This window comes from Yamadazyma tenuis, chromosome 7, assembly GCF_029203305.1.
Source record: "Yamadazyma tenuis chromosome 7, complete sequence".
Classification (NCBI taxonomy): Eukaryota; Fungi; Ascomycota; class Pichiomycetes; order Serinales; family Debaryomycetaceae; genus Yamadazyma; species Yamadazyma tenuis.
The window spans coordinates 1,033,326-1,048,246 of NC_089467.1; the positions used below are offsets into that span (position 1 = coordinate 1,033,326).

The 14,921-nt window shown below is 43.8% G+C and overlaps 9 protein-coding genes across 9 annotated transcripts; 4 read left to right on the top strand and 5 right to left on the bottom strand. All coding sequences in view use genetic code 12, as the record gives it.

Annotated features, from left to right (window-relative positions):
* Positions 1-394: 394 nt before the first annotated feature.
* PSN45_005306 (uncharacterized protein) lies at positions 395-1,666 on the top strand (the record flags this gene model as incomplete). Its single annotated transcript, XM_006685693.2, has 1 exon — positions 395-1,666. One exon carries the CDS (start codon positions 395-397, stop codon positions 1,664-1,666), a length of 1,272 nt encoding a protein of 423 aa, XP_006685756.1.
* A 351-nt stretch (positions 1,667-2,017) lies between these two features.
* On the bottom strand, positions 2,018-2,512 carry PSN45_005307 (uncharacterized protein; the record flags this gene model as incomplete). The annotated part of the gene is made up of 1 exon (XM_006685695.1): positions 2,018-2,512. One exon carries the CDS (start codon positions 2,510-2,512, stop codon positions 2,018-2,020), a length of 495 nt encoding a protein of 164 aa, XP_006685758.1.
* Positions 2,513-3,347: 835 nt separating this feature from the next.
* Positions 3,348-4,766, top strand: NdufS2 (ndufs2, NADH ubiquinone oxidoreductase 49 kd subunit; the record flags this gene model as incomplete). The annotated part of the gene is made up of 1 exon (XM_006685929.2): positions 3,348-4,766. One exon carries the CDS (start codon positions 3,348-3,350, stop codon positions 4,764-4,766), a length of 1,419 nt encoding a protein of 472 aa, XP_006685992.2.
* Positions 4,767-4,857: 91 nt separating this feature from the next.
* PSN45_005309 (uncharacterized protein) lies at positions 4,858-5,751 on the bottom strand (the record flags this gene model as incomplete). The annotated part of the gene is made up of 1 exon (XM_066158460.1): positions 4,858-5,751. One exon carries the CDS (start codon positions 5,749-5,751, stop codon positions 4,858-4,860), a length of 894 nt encoding a protein of 297 aa, XP_066014557.1.
* A 1,196-nt stretch (positions 5,752-6,947) lies between these two features.
* On the top strand, positions 6,948-7,370 carry PSN45_005310 (uncharacterized protein; the record flags this gene model as incomplete). The annotated part of the gene is made up of 1 exon (XM_006685699.1): positions 6,948-7,370. The coding sequence occupies one exon, from the start codon at positions 6,948-6,950 to the stop codon at positions 7,368-7,370; it is 423 nt and encodes a 140-aa protein (XP_006685762.1).
* Positions 7,371-7,471: 101 nt separating this feature from the next.
* PSN45_005311 (uncharacterized protein) lies at positions 7,472-8,143 on the bottom strand (the record flags this gene model as incomplete). The annotated part of the gene is made up of 1 exon (XM_006685698.2): positions 7,472-8,143. The coding sequence occupies one exon, from the start codon at positions 8,141-8,143 to the stop codon at positions 7,472-7,474; it is 672 nt and encodes a 223-aa protein (XP_006685761.1).
* Positions 8,144-8,301: 158 nt separating this feature from the next.
* PSN45_005312 (uncharacterized protein) lies at positions 8,302-8,988 on the bottom strand (the record flags this gene model as incomplete). Its single annotated transcript, XM_006685700.2, has 1 exon — positions 8,302-8,988. One exon carries the CDS (start codon positions 8,986-8,988, stop codon positions 8,302-8,304), a length of 687 nt encoding a protein of 228 aa, XP_006685763.2.
* A 391-nt stretch (positions 8,989-9,379) lies between these two features.
* Positions 9,380-11,626, bottom strand: TOP1 (DNA topoisomerase 1; the record flags this gene model as incomplete). Its single annotated transcript, XM_006685702.2, has 1 exon — positions 9,380-11,626. The coding sequence occupies one exon, from the start codon at positions 11,624-11,626 to the stop codon at positions 9,380-9,382; it is 2,247 nt and encodes a 748-aa protein (XP_006685765.1).
* A 1,104-nt stretch (positions 11,627-12,730) lies between these two features.
* Positions 12,731-14,782, top strand: CDC5 (Cell cycle serine/threonine-protein kinase cdc5/MSD2; the record flags this gene model as incomplete). Its single annotated transcript, XM_066158461.1, has 1 exon — positions 12,731-14,782. One exon carries the CDS (start codon positions 12,731-12,733, stop codon positions 14,780-14,782), a length of 2,052 nt encoding a protein of 683 aa, XP_066014558.1.
* Positions 14,783-14,921: the final 139 nt, after the last annotated feature.

A 14,921-nucleotide genomic window follows, 5' to 3' on the forward strand; every position in this document is an offset into this window, starting at 1 on the left:
AACTTCAGCACTGATCAAGAGGCAATTCTGGTGTCGTTATCAATTACGTCAAGCCACCCCTCCCGAATATGGTCACGATTGGCAATGAGCAAGATATATGCAGAAATCGTAAACCGTGCCGAAAACAGAAATCTCGGAACTGGCTGGGAGTGACTTGGCACTTGGATCACAAACCCCAGCTGCGCCGTATAAATAGGAATTTATTCCCCCATAATTCAAGCTCTTCATTTTCGCTACTTCCTTAACCCACCGGGTACCCCTCCTTCACACCTATTATTCATTTATTAGCGTGTTTGCCCCACCGTATACTCCCGCATTTACGCACGCATTTATCTTGCATCAACTATTTGTCCACCCCCATAAACATATACAGTTGCCCTTAACCATATTAACCATGTACTGCGTCTCTATCGATGCCACGTCGTGCTCGTGTCACGACAGCACCGACATCTTCCCACAACGACATCCTCTGGTCCCTGCATTTCCCTCACAAGCGGGGACTACACCCAGTGCACCCATCAACAAGTACAGACCCATCAACCGGACCCGGTCAGAAAGTGACATGTCGTCGGCGTCGCCTCCTAGCGACTGTTCGTCGAGTTGTGAACTGCTCAACGATATCTTTTCCGCCCGGGATAGTATCATCTCCGACGTGTCAGACGCGTCGATCCCTACCTACTATGAAAGCACTATCAAATGCCCCGAGTATTCGACTCTTGAAGAGCCATTGCCCAGTTACGTGCCTACGTTGGAATCGTTCGGGTTGTGTCTTGTGAAACTCGAGTTCCTTACACCGTACAAGTCCAATTCCCGTGCCAAATGGGAACCCATGATGCTTGAACTCAACTCCACTCAGTTAATACTCCGCGAGTTAAACTGCAGTAGAACCCTTAAGAACCTTGTGGTGGGGTTGTTTCAGGCCCGTAACGGCCCACAAGACAAGTCTCATTCCCACATGTGCAAAAACTTGGGGAAATTCTACGATGAACTCAAACATAACCAAATGCTATTTGAGCCGGTGCTGAACAGGGCTGAAGCTTCACTGGTACTAAACCGGTACGGCGGTGATATCGCCTGTAAGCTTGCTCTACACAGCAGCATGGTGGGAGTTGCTCCCAACGCCCAGGAACATGTCGATAAGGACTCGATCACATTGATACCATATAAAAATACTCTCAGGTTGAGGGCCGAAATGTACCAGATGTTGGTGCAAACATGGTCTTTCGCAGCCATGGTCAAATGGTGTGAGGAGCTCGTGGTGGCCCGTGATCTATGTCACAACTTTGACGGCAGCTTGGCCAAACGTCGGACATTGCCAGACTATGGTGTTTTCCAAGCCCTCAACCAGAACAACCTCCAAGACGAAGAAACCACCAATTCCGTAGTCATCAACAACTTCTCCTTCTATGTGGATGGTCGCTATAATATGACGGAGATGTCGATGATTAATGCGTGTTTGCCCAAACTCAAGTCCTACGACAACTGGAGCAATTTGGTACTTTCGAACGTGGAGGCCCTCAAGATTCATCCCACAGAAGGGAACATATATGTCAACTACTTGAAGTTGAACGCGGCTGCGGCCAAGTTCAAGCCACAAGAGGGGCCATGTCGCCAATTTTCCATAAAAAGTGAAGGGTTGGTGAGTTTGAGTCCTGGGTATGTATAGGTATAAATGACGAATGATGAATATAAGATTTAGACATCGCAGCCAATTTGCGCGACGCGTTCAAAGATCGATGAGATGGCAGAGGACCGCGTGGGATAACACGGGAAGTGCCGCGTTGCGGCCTGCCGGTGCGGTGGTAATTTTGGTGCGGTGTAGTGAGACGCTGCCGGTGGGTTAGGACTCAGCGTAATTCAACCACGGAGATGAGATTCTCACAAACAGAATATTCCTCTTCACTGGCTCAGGCACCAGTATCAACTCAAGCATCTATTACATCTATTTATGTTTTATATCCAGTATAAAACCTATGGTACAAGCATTTTACATGGGGCTTCCGCCCTCTACATCTACCTACATCAGCATGTCACCATACTCATCGTCACCCATCCCGAGATAGTGTTCCGGCTCACGTGAGTACTGGTCCATGTCGTCCTCGTAGCCCTTCACGACATATTGTTCTGTTTCATCGTAAGGACTGAGTCTGACGGACTGGATGGACTGAGGCGTCTGAGGAAGCTCCTGGAACTCTGACGCGTTCGACACGTCGCCCGAGTGTATGGCGGTGGCGGCGGTGCTGTTGCCGGTATTGGCGATACCGTTGGGGCTGCTGGTGATATTAGTGCCAGCGAAATTATAGTCGTTGAAGGCCATATCTTCAAATTTGGTGATGACTTCTCCGTTTATTTCAAACTGACGAATCGACCCCCATGGAGTAATCTTGATTATTCCGCCATCAGGGTGATTATAGATCGGCCACTCATTGGAGGAAGAATATAGTTTTTGAGTGGCCTCGTCGATGTTTTTCTTCTTACAGGTGGAAGAGTAATCGATTTTCCTTTTGTTCATGGGGACCAGGTTGGGAGATGACAGTAGAACGAGTGTAAAACAACGGCTGTAAAACCCGAGATATTTTCAACCAAATTTCGTCACACCTCTATTCCAGAATTGGGGAATTCTTTGGTCTTTTATATTTTTCACTGGTGGGTTTGAAAGCGAACCTGGAGCTTCGGGAAGAGCTCCTGCACCAAGGTAACTCGGATGGCGGGTCGTGTGCAAGGGTGGTTCATCCTGCACGCAGACCGTTTATGAAGGCTTGCTGGCGGGCCGCTTTTGGCTTGAGGCGGGAGCGCTGTGTGATTGGTCCGCCGTTTTTGTGGCGGTTCGGCCTTTTGGGCGGCACAAAGCGTTCCAGCTTTGTGTTACTTAGGCCAACATAGAGGGGCTTTGTGTCACTTAAGCTTTGTGTCACTGCCGCTTATGATAGTAATGAACAGATTTGGAAGAATAGCATAAACTACTATTCGAGAGATTTTATACATCCCTGCCAATTTGGAGAGGGGTCAAGATGTTGTGGTGAATATTTTGTGTGATTTGGACTTCTAGAACCCGAATTATGGCAATAATGTAAATAAAATAGCCAGTAGTGTCTTCAAAATGAACCTAAAATTTCCCAAATTTCCCCACCTACCACTTTACCTCTCCTTGTACAGCCCTACTTACCCAGTATGTCCCAACCTCAACTCTTACCCCATTAATTTTCAACCCCTTACGAGCCAATGCCACAAGTTGGTGGGCGCACGCGCGCTTTGCAACAACCAATCAACAAATTTTATTTAAGTATTATTCTCATTTCATACAAAAAACCAAAACCAAAAAAACTCCAACCTTGAAGTTTGACATCATGTTGAGAACCAGGAACTTGTTAAGATTCGGATCCTCGAGACCGTCAAGATGCTTGAGCACCACCCCCGCCAAGCTCCATACCATCAGCAATGACCCAAAACCATTTCTCAACTCCATGGGTAAAGAATATGAAAAGTACACCCAAGACTATGGATCATTTGGAAAAACCACCTTTTCCGAAGTGTTGGACGAAATTGACATGACTTGGGGGAAAGATGATGACCCAAAGAAGGTGGCCAAGCAGAACTCCAAGATCAGACACTTTACCATAAATTTTGGTCCGCAACATCCAGCTGCTCACGGAGTGTTAAGATTAATCTTGGAATTACACGGAGAAGAAATCGTCAGATCGGACCCTCACGTCGGGTTGTTGCATAGAGGTACCGAGAAATTGATTGAAAGTAAAACATACATGCAAGCGTTGCCATATTTCGACAGATTGGATTATGTTTCCATGATGACCAATGAATTGGTATTCGCTTTAGCAGTTGAAAAGTTGTTAAACGTTGATATCCCCTTAAGAGCCAAATACATCAGAACCTTATTCGGGGAGATCACCAGAATCTTAAACCACTGTATGTCTGTATTGTCCCATATTATGGATGTTGGTGGATTGACTCCTTTCCTTTGGGGTTTCGAAGAAAGAGAAAAGTTGATGGAGTTCTACGAAAGAGTCTCGGGGGCTAGATTGCACACCGCCTACTTTAGACCAGGAGGAGTGTCTCAGGACTTGCCCGCCGGATTGTTGGACGACATTTACATGTGGGCCACTCAATTTGGTGATAGAATTGATGAAGTGGAAGAATTGTGTACCGATAACAGAATCTGGAAATCCAGAACCCAGGACGTGGGGGTAGTCACTGCGGAAGACGCTTTGAACTACGCCTTATCGGGAGTTATGTTAAGAGGATCTGGTATTCCATTTGATATTAGAAAATCGCAACCTTATGATGCTTATGATTTGGTTGATTTTGATGTGGCTGTTGGTATTAACGGAGACTGTTACGACCGGTATTTGATCAGAATGGTGGAATTCAGACAAAGTTTGAGAATCATTGAACAATGTATTAATGACATGCCCGAAGGTCCTGTCAAGGTTGAAGATTTCAACATCAGTCCACCTTCGAGAGCAATGATGAAAGAAGATATGGAAGCGTTGATCCATCATTTCCTCTTGTTCACCAAGGGTTACGCGGTGCCTCAAGGTGAGACTTATACTGCCATTGAAGCTCCCAAGGGAGAAATGGCTGTGTATGTGGTTTCAGACGGTTCTGAAAGACCTTATAGATGTAAAATCAGAGCCCCAGGTTTTGCCCATTTGGGAGCCTTTGATCACATTTCCAGAGGAAACTTGTTGGCCGATGCAGTGGCCATTATTGGTACTATGGATTTGGTGTTTGGAGAAGTTGATCGTTGATGGGCCCGTTAACTATGTTAGCAATGCATTTAGCATATATTTATATAATGTAATTTAAAATCATTCCAGTCAGTTGTTATATTGTCTATCTCTAATTACCCAAGTACCATTTTAACGCAAGAAACAACGAACCGGTTGTTCCTCCTATTATGACCATGGCCTTTAACGTAGACCCATCATCATAGTCCGTTTCATTCTCATGAACTCCATATTGAACGGTGCTAGGCTTCTGATACATAAACGGATTGGAACTGCTCATATTGCTGGTGCTCCTGTACAAAATCAGTTCTCCTTTGGCTTTTCTATTTACCTGCCGCATAAGGTGTTTGGTGATCAACTCCTCACTAACATCCAGTAAATCGGCATTTTTTGTCAACTGCTGAAGTATGGCATCCCGTTCTTGCTTGGTCAATTTCTTGTTGATGATCCGTTGTTCGAATTTCAAGTGCTTGGATAGGTGTTCGTTATAGTTGAAATGAGGTACGTTGAATCGGTCTCCATAGTTTTTGTGTTCACCCGAAAAGGTGGAGGTTGATTCGTCCGTGTCGTTGAAGCTGTGGACCCGGTGACGCGTGCGGTTCAACCGAGATCCACCCAGGTTTCTGGATTCTCCGTAGTACAGGTTTTCCCACTCTTTGCGGGCATTATTGTATGAATAGGTGGAAGAATAGTTTTCTCGAAACTGTCCGTTTCCCGAGTGCATGCCACCATTCGTCAGAAGTGATCTGTCATATTCGGCCTTCTTGTGTTTGTCCTTGAGGGTTTCATAGGCGTCAACTATTTTCATGAACTGGTCACTATTAACTTTCTTGTCCTCGTCTTCCAAGTGATTGTTGAGATCCGGATGGTATTTCTTGCTGAGTTTTTTGAACTGTAGCTTGATTTCAGTTAGAGAGCACGTCCGAGGAAGCTCTAGTACCTCGTACAATGTACCAGCCTTCGAATGGTTGAGTCGGAGGAACTGAAGCATATAGAACTGAATCATATTCACCTGGTCGCGATGCCGATAACGCAGAAGGTATGGGTATGGGGATATGTCGCGGATAAGAAAAGGTCTCATCTAAATTTGCTGAGGGAGGAGAAGTCGACACAAGTGTGTTTAGACTATGAGGTAAATCAGCGAATCGGGGCGAGGGCTCCGGGAGAGTTCCTCATAGGTTGGCACGTGAGTAGGGTGTAGGTATTCCATTCCATCGTGATATTGACTCGCTCAACAAAGCTTGTTGCAGCTGGGAGTTAATGGAAAGGAATTCCAGATACTCTAAAACTATTCAAGCGGGGGTTCCCCATGTTAGCCATATTACACCGGTATTAGCTGCCAGATTCATTGTGTTTGCGTTGGTTAACGCCAATGGGACTGTACACCAATAGGACTGAAAATAAATGGTTACTGTGCATCTTAAGCATACACTCAGCTGATCCACCAACCCTCGCGTCTGGCGTGCTTGTATTCTAAACCATCTTTTATTGTGTGTGTGAAACGTCATGGTTTACAAGAGTACAATTATTTGAGGTTATACACGGAACCTTATTATAATAGTTTGCAGTCATTAGTGATTGCTTGGAAAAGCTCTGCCCATGCGCAGGTTGTCTGTACAATAACAGTTTGGACATCTTCAGTGGGTGTATGGGTCAGATCCTGATGGTCAACTCTCTCAATGCCAGGAATGTTTTATCAGGTAGTTTTCATCGATGAAACAGGCTCTACAACGCGATTAAAATAATGATCTAATCAAGAATAATACCCAAGAGGTATAACGGAGAGAAAAAAAGAATGGGCAAAATCATAATGGGCAATTGTAGCACATGGAACTCTTGTGCAGTTCTACTAAACAAATCAGACTTACAATGATGGTTTGAGTATTCCAGAACCTGGTACACTTATTTCCAGCTGCGAAACCAACTCAACATGAACTTGATTAAGATTAAAAGTCTATTTGTGAACGGTTGCCTTCCAAATCACAAGCAGACCCTATTCCACTCATCTTTTTACATCTACCCCTTACATAAAATGTTCTGTGCACAAACGGAACTAAAGAACCAACTGGAATCTCCGAGGGAGCGAACGTGCGCGTGTCCCCACCAACATCATAGAAATTTTTTCCCTATATAAGCTTCCGGGTCGCCACTTTTTATCCAATCTCAATTAATTCATTATCCATTACAAAACCAGTAATTAAAATGGCTAGACAAAGAAGAACCGCCCCAGCTAGAACCCAAACTAGATCGGCTCACACCGCTTCGTATCCTCAACAACATTCGGCTGCCCACCCTGCCTCTCAACCTCAGCAGAGACAGCCAGGTTTGTTTGGTCAAATGGCCTCAACCGCTGCTGGTGTTGCCGTTGGTTCTGCCGTTGGCCACACCATTGGTGCTGGTTTGAGCGGGATTTTTGGAGGCTCGTCTTCTCAGCCCGTTGATCAATACCAAGACCAACAATTGACCCAACAACAACTGCAAAACTACCAAGAACAAGCTAAGCATTGTGACGCCGACGCCAGAAACTTCACCCAGTGTTTGGAAGACAACGGTGGTAACATGCAAATCTGCAACTTCTACTTGCAGCAATTGAAGGCCTGTCAAGAAGCCTCTCGTCAATATTAATAGCATCCATATTTATTTCTTGTATATATAAACCATAGATAATGCAACCATTCTTTACTTTTTGCTCTCTGAATAAATATCTATTGTTTATGTGCTATTCACTAGGCTTTTGCCTTCTTCAGGTTGTTGTAATAATAGTAACTTCCTGCTCCCAAACCAAAAATTCCCAAGGTCACCAATACATTATTGCTTCCGGACCCCGGGTTCATCTTCTGGCCCTCATTGTGCAAATTGTCGTGGTCTAAATCATCAATAACTGCTGATGGCTTGACCTCCTCTTGTTTGTGGTCAACCACACTATCTCCCAAACTGCTAACTTCTCCCTTGTTCAAGTTGGGGTTGGCAGAGCTCTGGATATACTGGTCCCTGTTAGCAGGCTTAGAAGCCTTAACGGTTCCCCTACCACCATTGGTGATTTTAATGGGCTTGGAGCCTCTATCGTGTAACAACTCGGGTTCGGCAGCTACCGATTCACCTCCATGAAAAACAGCAGCTGAGTTTCCTTCGACCTTGATGGAGGTCGTCGCTTCTTCATTGATCATTTCTTGTTCTACGGACTTTTTTCTTTCATGAGCAACGTCCTGTTTAATGGCATCCTCACTGATGGGAGGGATCTTGGGCTCGGATACCTTGGGAACAAAGTCGTACTTGAATTCCCATTCAGAAATGGAGGTTTGGGATGGCAAACGGAACGAGTCGATTGTGGACGTGTCGTTCTTGGCCAATCTTCTAATAGAAGTGTGGATGGATCTTTGGATGGTACTTTTGAACATTGGTGAAGTGGGCGAAATTGAGAAGACCCCTTGCGAATTTCCTGGGGTCGATTGCGGGTGCGTGCACGCGTGCCCACACCGGAAAGCAGTTGGTGGGTATGATATTAATGCTATGCTATTATAGTTCGAAATACGTCTATTTACAACTTCTCGTTCCATTAGTCCGCCAATAAGTCCTCTAGATATTGACTAGGCGGCCGCTTGGGCTTCAGTTCGTTAGGCGGGGTCTCCACCGTACCAGATCCTATCTCTAGTAACGATAATGCCGAACTGTTAAGATTGATGAAACTGCTGCTGGAATCCCCGGCAAAGTTGGTGGGACTATCAGTATCGCTGCTAAGTATGAAATCACTAGTTGGACTGAAAAACATCGACCCTCTATTATTTTCCAATTTAGCATTTCGGTACGGCCTGCCAAGTGGTTGGTTCAATGTCAACTGACTCATGTTGGAAAAGGAACTTTTGCGTTCAAACACAGACGACCCGGAACTGTTGAATCCATCGTCCGGGTACTGGAGCGGAGCGTTGTAGAAATACTTTTCGCTCTGGTGTTTGGCCTTATAAACTGAAATAGCCCATGTGATGGTAAAGTAAAGGAAGGCTGACACCACCAAAAGAAGGAGAATGGAGCCAAAGATGATGAACACCAGCCCGTTCGGCATGGTTTCTTGGAGAACATAGGGATTATCATCAGCGGAATCCACTACTGGCGTGAAGGTATATGATGATTCTGCCGATGAAGTATATGTCAAGGTGGGGAGAGCCGTCAGGGAGTCATCTCTTGCCACTAGCGTGGGCAAGGCGCTGGCGGTGCACAAGCTTATTAGCATCCACAAAGACCACATTCAATAAGCTATGATAAATTCTAAACAACAGCTTGGCCACACGTCTGTATTTATTAGAGACAGGGAGGGAGTGCGTGAAAGGAGAACCCCGAATTAGTGAACAGCTCCTTTTCTTGCAAATAAACAAACAAAACGCAAAATTCGATGCATCTCATGCATTGTCCCATTGCTTTGTTTCAGGTATAACTCCTTCATGGTGGAAAACCCACAATTTGGCTTCTGATTCGGGTGTGCTAATTGGCGTTCAATCGCGAAAAACGCGTTTTCACGCCTCCAATTTAACAACAAACACCATCGCGGTTTGTACACCACCACTCTTGCCTGCAAAGCCTAGTTGGTCGCTGTTTCGGGGTTATGTATATTACATGAGTCTAGATATTTGTGGAATTGCCTAAAACCGCCAGTCCTTATCAGCTGACTCGATGGCCCAGGTGAATTTTTCACGCAACGTCTTTGTGAACAACTTTTCAATAGGAACGTCAAACCTTTTGGAGAACACAACCGTCAACCGAGGATCGATATAATTCATCTTGGACGTGCCCAACGACACCTCCGAGTTGTCCTCCTTGTCTTTCAACTGGAATTGAGTGTTCAAAATCCGTTGCTCTATCTGTTCCACTTGCAGCTTTAATTTTTCAACCGTTACCGACTTTTTGATTTCAGGCTTTCCGGACGCCAACTCTATTTTGAACTCGGCCTGTAGTTCCTTAACTTTTTGCATTCTTTCCTTCAAGTCATTGGCGGTCAATTGATCTTTACTTTCGGCCTTCAACTTCTCGTTGTCTCGTTCAAACTTCTTAGCCACTTGTTCCTTGGTGCGCTCCAAGATCTTTTCTTGGATCACCATGATGTCTTCTTTACTCAAGTCCTCGATTTCCGCAAAGTACTTGGGATCTTTACGCTTCAACTTGGGGTCAAGCTCGAGCATCATTTGCTTCAACCGGATCTTGTTCCACATCAACTCCCTCAACTTATCGTTGATTTTCTGGACACTGTTCCCGTGGGACTTGCTAACCGTACGCTGATGATTACACAATATGGCCACCGTCCGGTTGGCGGCGTTAAACCGTACCACCTTCTCGGCAACCGTGCCTTCATTTTTGATCAAATCCAACTGGTCTTGCATCGTCTTTGAAGCATTATAAGTTCTGAACACTTTGGCCGTCAACCCTTTCATATATGTCTGGAACTTCTTATTCAACAAGGGAGGACTGATTCGGTCAAATAGGTCATCTCCCGGCTGTTTAGGAGGTTTCTTGAAAATCTTCAAGTTCTTGAACACCTGCTTATCGACTTCCACCTCTTGGTAGAACCGAATCGAGTCCTTACCCAAAAAATCGAAGATCACCGTGTTGGGAGGTCGTAAAGTTACATGCTCATATCTTAAGGAACAGCACCCAACTGTGTCAGCTTCGTCGTCACCTTTCTCTCCGCCGGCTCTTAAGGCAAATATATCGATCAAGTAGGTGGCAGTGGCCATCTGCCGTTCTTGCATCAATTCAGACTTCAACGACTGGGTATAGTCTTTACGAATCGACTCGATGTGGTGTTTCAAGTTTCTGGCGGTTTCGAATTTCTTGAAGTCTGACAACCCCTTCACAGATGAGTTCTGGGCAAAGCGGACGTACTTGAACGAATCAGCGATGTTTTCTTTCCACATAGCCAACCAGGTGACGGTATTGTCGTGCTTCACGTCACCCCAGCTATGTCCTTCTGGGGGTGGTGGAACCGGAGCCCCCTCACTCAAGTTCAATGTGACGTCTTCGGGGAACACTCTCCGCTTCAACCTACCGGTCTTGGGATGGGCACCTCTTCCTCTAAACAATCCTGGAGGTTCGATTCTAAAGTTCCCGATCTTCTCCTTTCTGCCATTCAACAAACAGGTCCTGTAAGGTTCTTCTTGCCTTTCTTTATCCTCTTTGATCTCTCTCTTTTCCTCCTTGGACATCTTCTTCTTGTCTTCTTTCAACTGTTCAAAGTGGGCATACATTTTGCTGAAATCCAAGTGCTCAAACTTTTCAATTTCAACATTGCATCCACCACATTCTTTCAACACCTGCTGGAAATCCTTGAAGAAATTGCTTTGGAACACCGGGTTCTTTCCGTGATCAGTTTCTACCAAAGCTCCAAAAAATCCTGCCACCTCCTCTGCTTCCTGGGGCAAATTCACGGGTGTTCCATTATAGTATAATTTGACATGAGACGGTAATGGTTCATATTCGGGAGGAAATAGCACCCCATTGTGCACCAAGCTGTCCCATTTGATTTCGCCGTCTCGGTCTTCTTGTTCCTCCCACCATTTGTAGGTTTCTTCAGTTTCTTCTTCGTCTTCTTCCTGTTTCGTGGGTTTATCTTCCAGTTTGACTTGGAGCGACTTGTTTGGTTTTTTCTTGTCCAGAGGGGTCTTCTTGGTTCGTTCCTTTTTGGGAGTCTTGATGTTCCCGTTGGAGGAAGACTTTGATGTCCCATTGCTTGATTTTGACTTGGGGTGGTTTAAAGAAACCAGATCATCAGTTTCTCGTTTGACCTTCTTTTTCACGGAGCTTGGAAGCTGGGAAATTGGTACATCGTCTTCGCTGTCGTCTAATATCCGTTTGGACCGTTGGACAATGGGTATATCATCTTCCGAAGAACTCATGTTATTACACACGCAATCGGCTACCTGTTGTTGTCCTGGAAAATTATGTCAGTCGTGCGCGCTTCATGAACCAAGTGATAGTTTTTATTTGGCTTGTGATGCGCGTCTGGACAGAAGACACTAGGCAATCATTTCTAGTATGTCACGTGATACGCCCTTGCAGAATTGGACTCTGAACCCAGGGATGTCTCTTCCGTGTCGAGTATGCTAACAGTGACATCTAGAAGTCTCCGGGACTTAAGAGAGGATGGATTTGAAATTCTATTTAAAAGTTGCAAATTTCACACTTTATAGCGAATTAAGTTTAGAGATTGTTGTGTCCACTTAAAATAGCATTGATACAAAGTATGTTTTCTTTCCAAATAAGAATTCCTGATAATTGCATCCAAACCTGCTCTCCTTTGACCATTGGTACTTGGTTTGAGATACAAATGTGCAACTTCCCTAATGGGCTAGGCCTTTGATTCTAATTAGCTGTGAGGTGGTGTTTAAACTGCAGCCTCATGAGGCTCAAAAAACGAGATCAAAACACAAAAAACTACGGATAAGACAATGAACTTGAAATTAGTTCTTTACTAGGCTAGTAACACAATTTATTGCCTTAGAATAGACATCAAGCATCCTCAAATTGAGGTTGCTGAAATTTTGCATTGGTCGCAAAAAAATATCTCCATACATTTCCCCAAACAGGAAATAGGTAAATATTGTCGAATCTACTACTGGAATAAAATCGTTTAAAATCAAAATATTTAGGTGTTTAATTATCTGCAATAAGAAAGGTTGTAAATATGTTAGATAAATTGAGTAAAAAAATGCTTCACACATACATTAGGCTCTTGTAATTGTTCATTGCTTATATATAATAATCTTTACGGGAAAAATTCAAAAGGAGTAGCACTTTGTCTAGTTGACTTCATCCTTATTCACCCATTCTCTGCTATAACATTAGTTACAGAGATACTTGAATCGATTTGCATACCTTCCACCTTTCGTTGTAGTGAAAGTGTCTTCGGTTAAATCTTAACCTTCAGGTCTTTTTTCTGCTCCGTCACAATTTTTATTGTCCACAAACATAGACTCGTTTAATATTTGCATATTCCAAGCATGTCTGTTCGTACAAAACCTTTGCAGCCATTGAACAGTGGTCAGATGAATGCTAGAAACGCTAGCAACGTCACCCCCATCAAGTTGAAGAAATCCACCAAAGATTTCTACGAAGTTGAGCCCACTCCGGATGCTCAAACCATGTTGAAACAACACCAATTGTATCAACAAGAACAAATCCAGTATCAGCCACAGCATCAACAACAACAACAACAACAACAACAGAAGAAGAAAAAGAAGGAAAAGTTATCTGCCTTGTGTAAAACTCCTCCTTCAGTGGTTAGAACTAGAAATGGAAGAGACTATAGAAGAGGATTGTTCTTGGGAGAAGGTGGATTTGCCAGATGTTTCCAGATGAAGGATTCAAATGGACAGATCTACGCTGCCAAAACCGTCGCCAAAGCTTCCATCAAAAACGAAAAAACCAAGACCAAGTTGTTATCTGAGATCAAAATCCACAAGTCATTGAAGCATTCTAATATTGTCAATTTTATCGACTGTTTTGAAGACGATGTCAACGTCTATATCTTGTTAGAAATATGCCCCAACCAATCCTTGATGGAATTGTTAAAAGCCAGGAAGAGATTGACAGAGCCCGAAGTCAGATTATTTATGGTTCAAATCATTGGGGCCGTCAAGTATTTGCACGAGAGAAGAGTTATCCACAGAGATTTGAAATTAGGAAACATTTTCTTTGACCCCAACATGAACTTGAAGATCGGTGACTTTGGCTTGGCTTCCGTATTGGAGAGCTTCGACTCCAGAAAATTCACCATTTGTGGTACTCCAAATTATATTGCACCTGAAGTGTTAGGTGGTAAGGCCAATGGAGGACACTCGTTTGAAGTTGATATCTGGGCCATTGGTATTATGATGTACGCTTTGTTAATCGGTAAGCCTCCTTTCCAAGCCAAGGACGTCCAAATCATCTACGAAAGAATTAAGAAATCAGAATACAGTTTCCCTATTGATAAGCCAATTAGTGCTGAGGCCAAGGTTTTGATTCAAGATTTATTAGATGTCAACCCGTTACGAAGACCAACCATAGATGAGATTTTAAGTTACGACTGGTTCAAAGGTGCTTTCCCTGACAAAACTCAAGAAACCACCTTAACAAAAGAACCTGAAGGGTTGACAATGATTTCTAAGAACCAAAGTGCAATGAACTTCAAGAACATGAAGGTTAACTGTGGTATATACACGCCAAAGACGAAGAACCCGGTGGAGATCTTGAAGACTGATTTACAGAGTGAAGAGTCCCAAATGGTTCTTCCAAGAAGCTTGTCACCTAACGACACTAAGTTTAAATACAAGGAAGTTGATCCTACGATGTTAACCAAAAAGAGATTCCAATTCAATTCAAACTTCTCCAACTCGGTATTGGACTTGGACAAGACCTGCCACACTACCTACGTTAACATGTGCAAGTTGGAAACGCTCGTGGATTCAAAGCTTGATACCATGACGTTACCTAGTTGCGAAAATCCAACTTTGATTAGTAAATGGGTTGACTACTCCAATAAGTACGGCTTCAGTTACCAGTTAAACAACAATGATATTGGGGTGTTGTTCAATGATGGAAACACCATTTTGAAGATGACCAATAACGAGAAGTTCTTGGAATTGTTGTTACATGAGCAAGAAGGTTGGACATGTATCGAAAATTCCATCTACAATGCTCCTTCGAAGTGTAAAAAGCAGTTGGAAATCGTCGACTTCTTTGCCAAGTACATGAACTCCAACTTGTCTAAAGTGAGTGACGTGGAAGAACGTAAGGAAATAGTGTTTTTGAGACGGTACACCAGAACCAGCGATTTCATTATGTTCGAAATGACCAACGGCAGCTTTCAATTCAATTTCAAAGACCACCATAAGTTGGTTGTGTCGAAGAACGGATTGGCCATCACTCATATCTCCCCCACTAGAATCACCCAGACGCATCCGTTGATCTTGATCTTAAAACAGGGAAACTTCCCGTCGGTAAGCATTCCAGATTGTATGGAAAAGATCGAGATCATCAAGCAGGCTATTCGGGAAAAAGCATTTGTGTAATTGTATTATAGAATTAATATACCATGGAAAGAAGCTAATTCAGAAGAGAACACAGAACATGAAAAATTCATAGTAGAGTGGTAGTGTGAACAATTCATTATTAAATATGCATTCATTATCTAATGTACAATAAGGACAA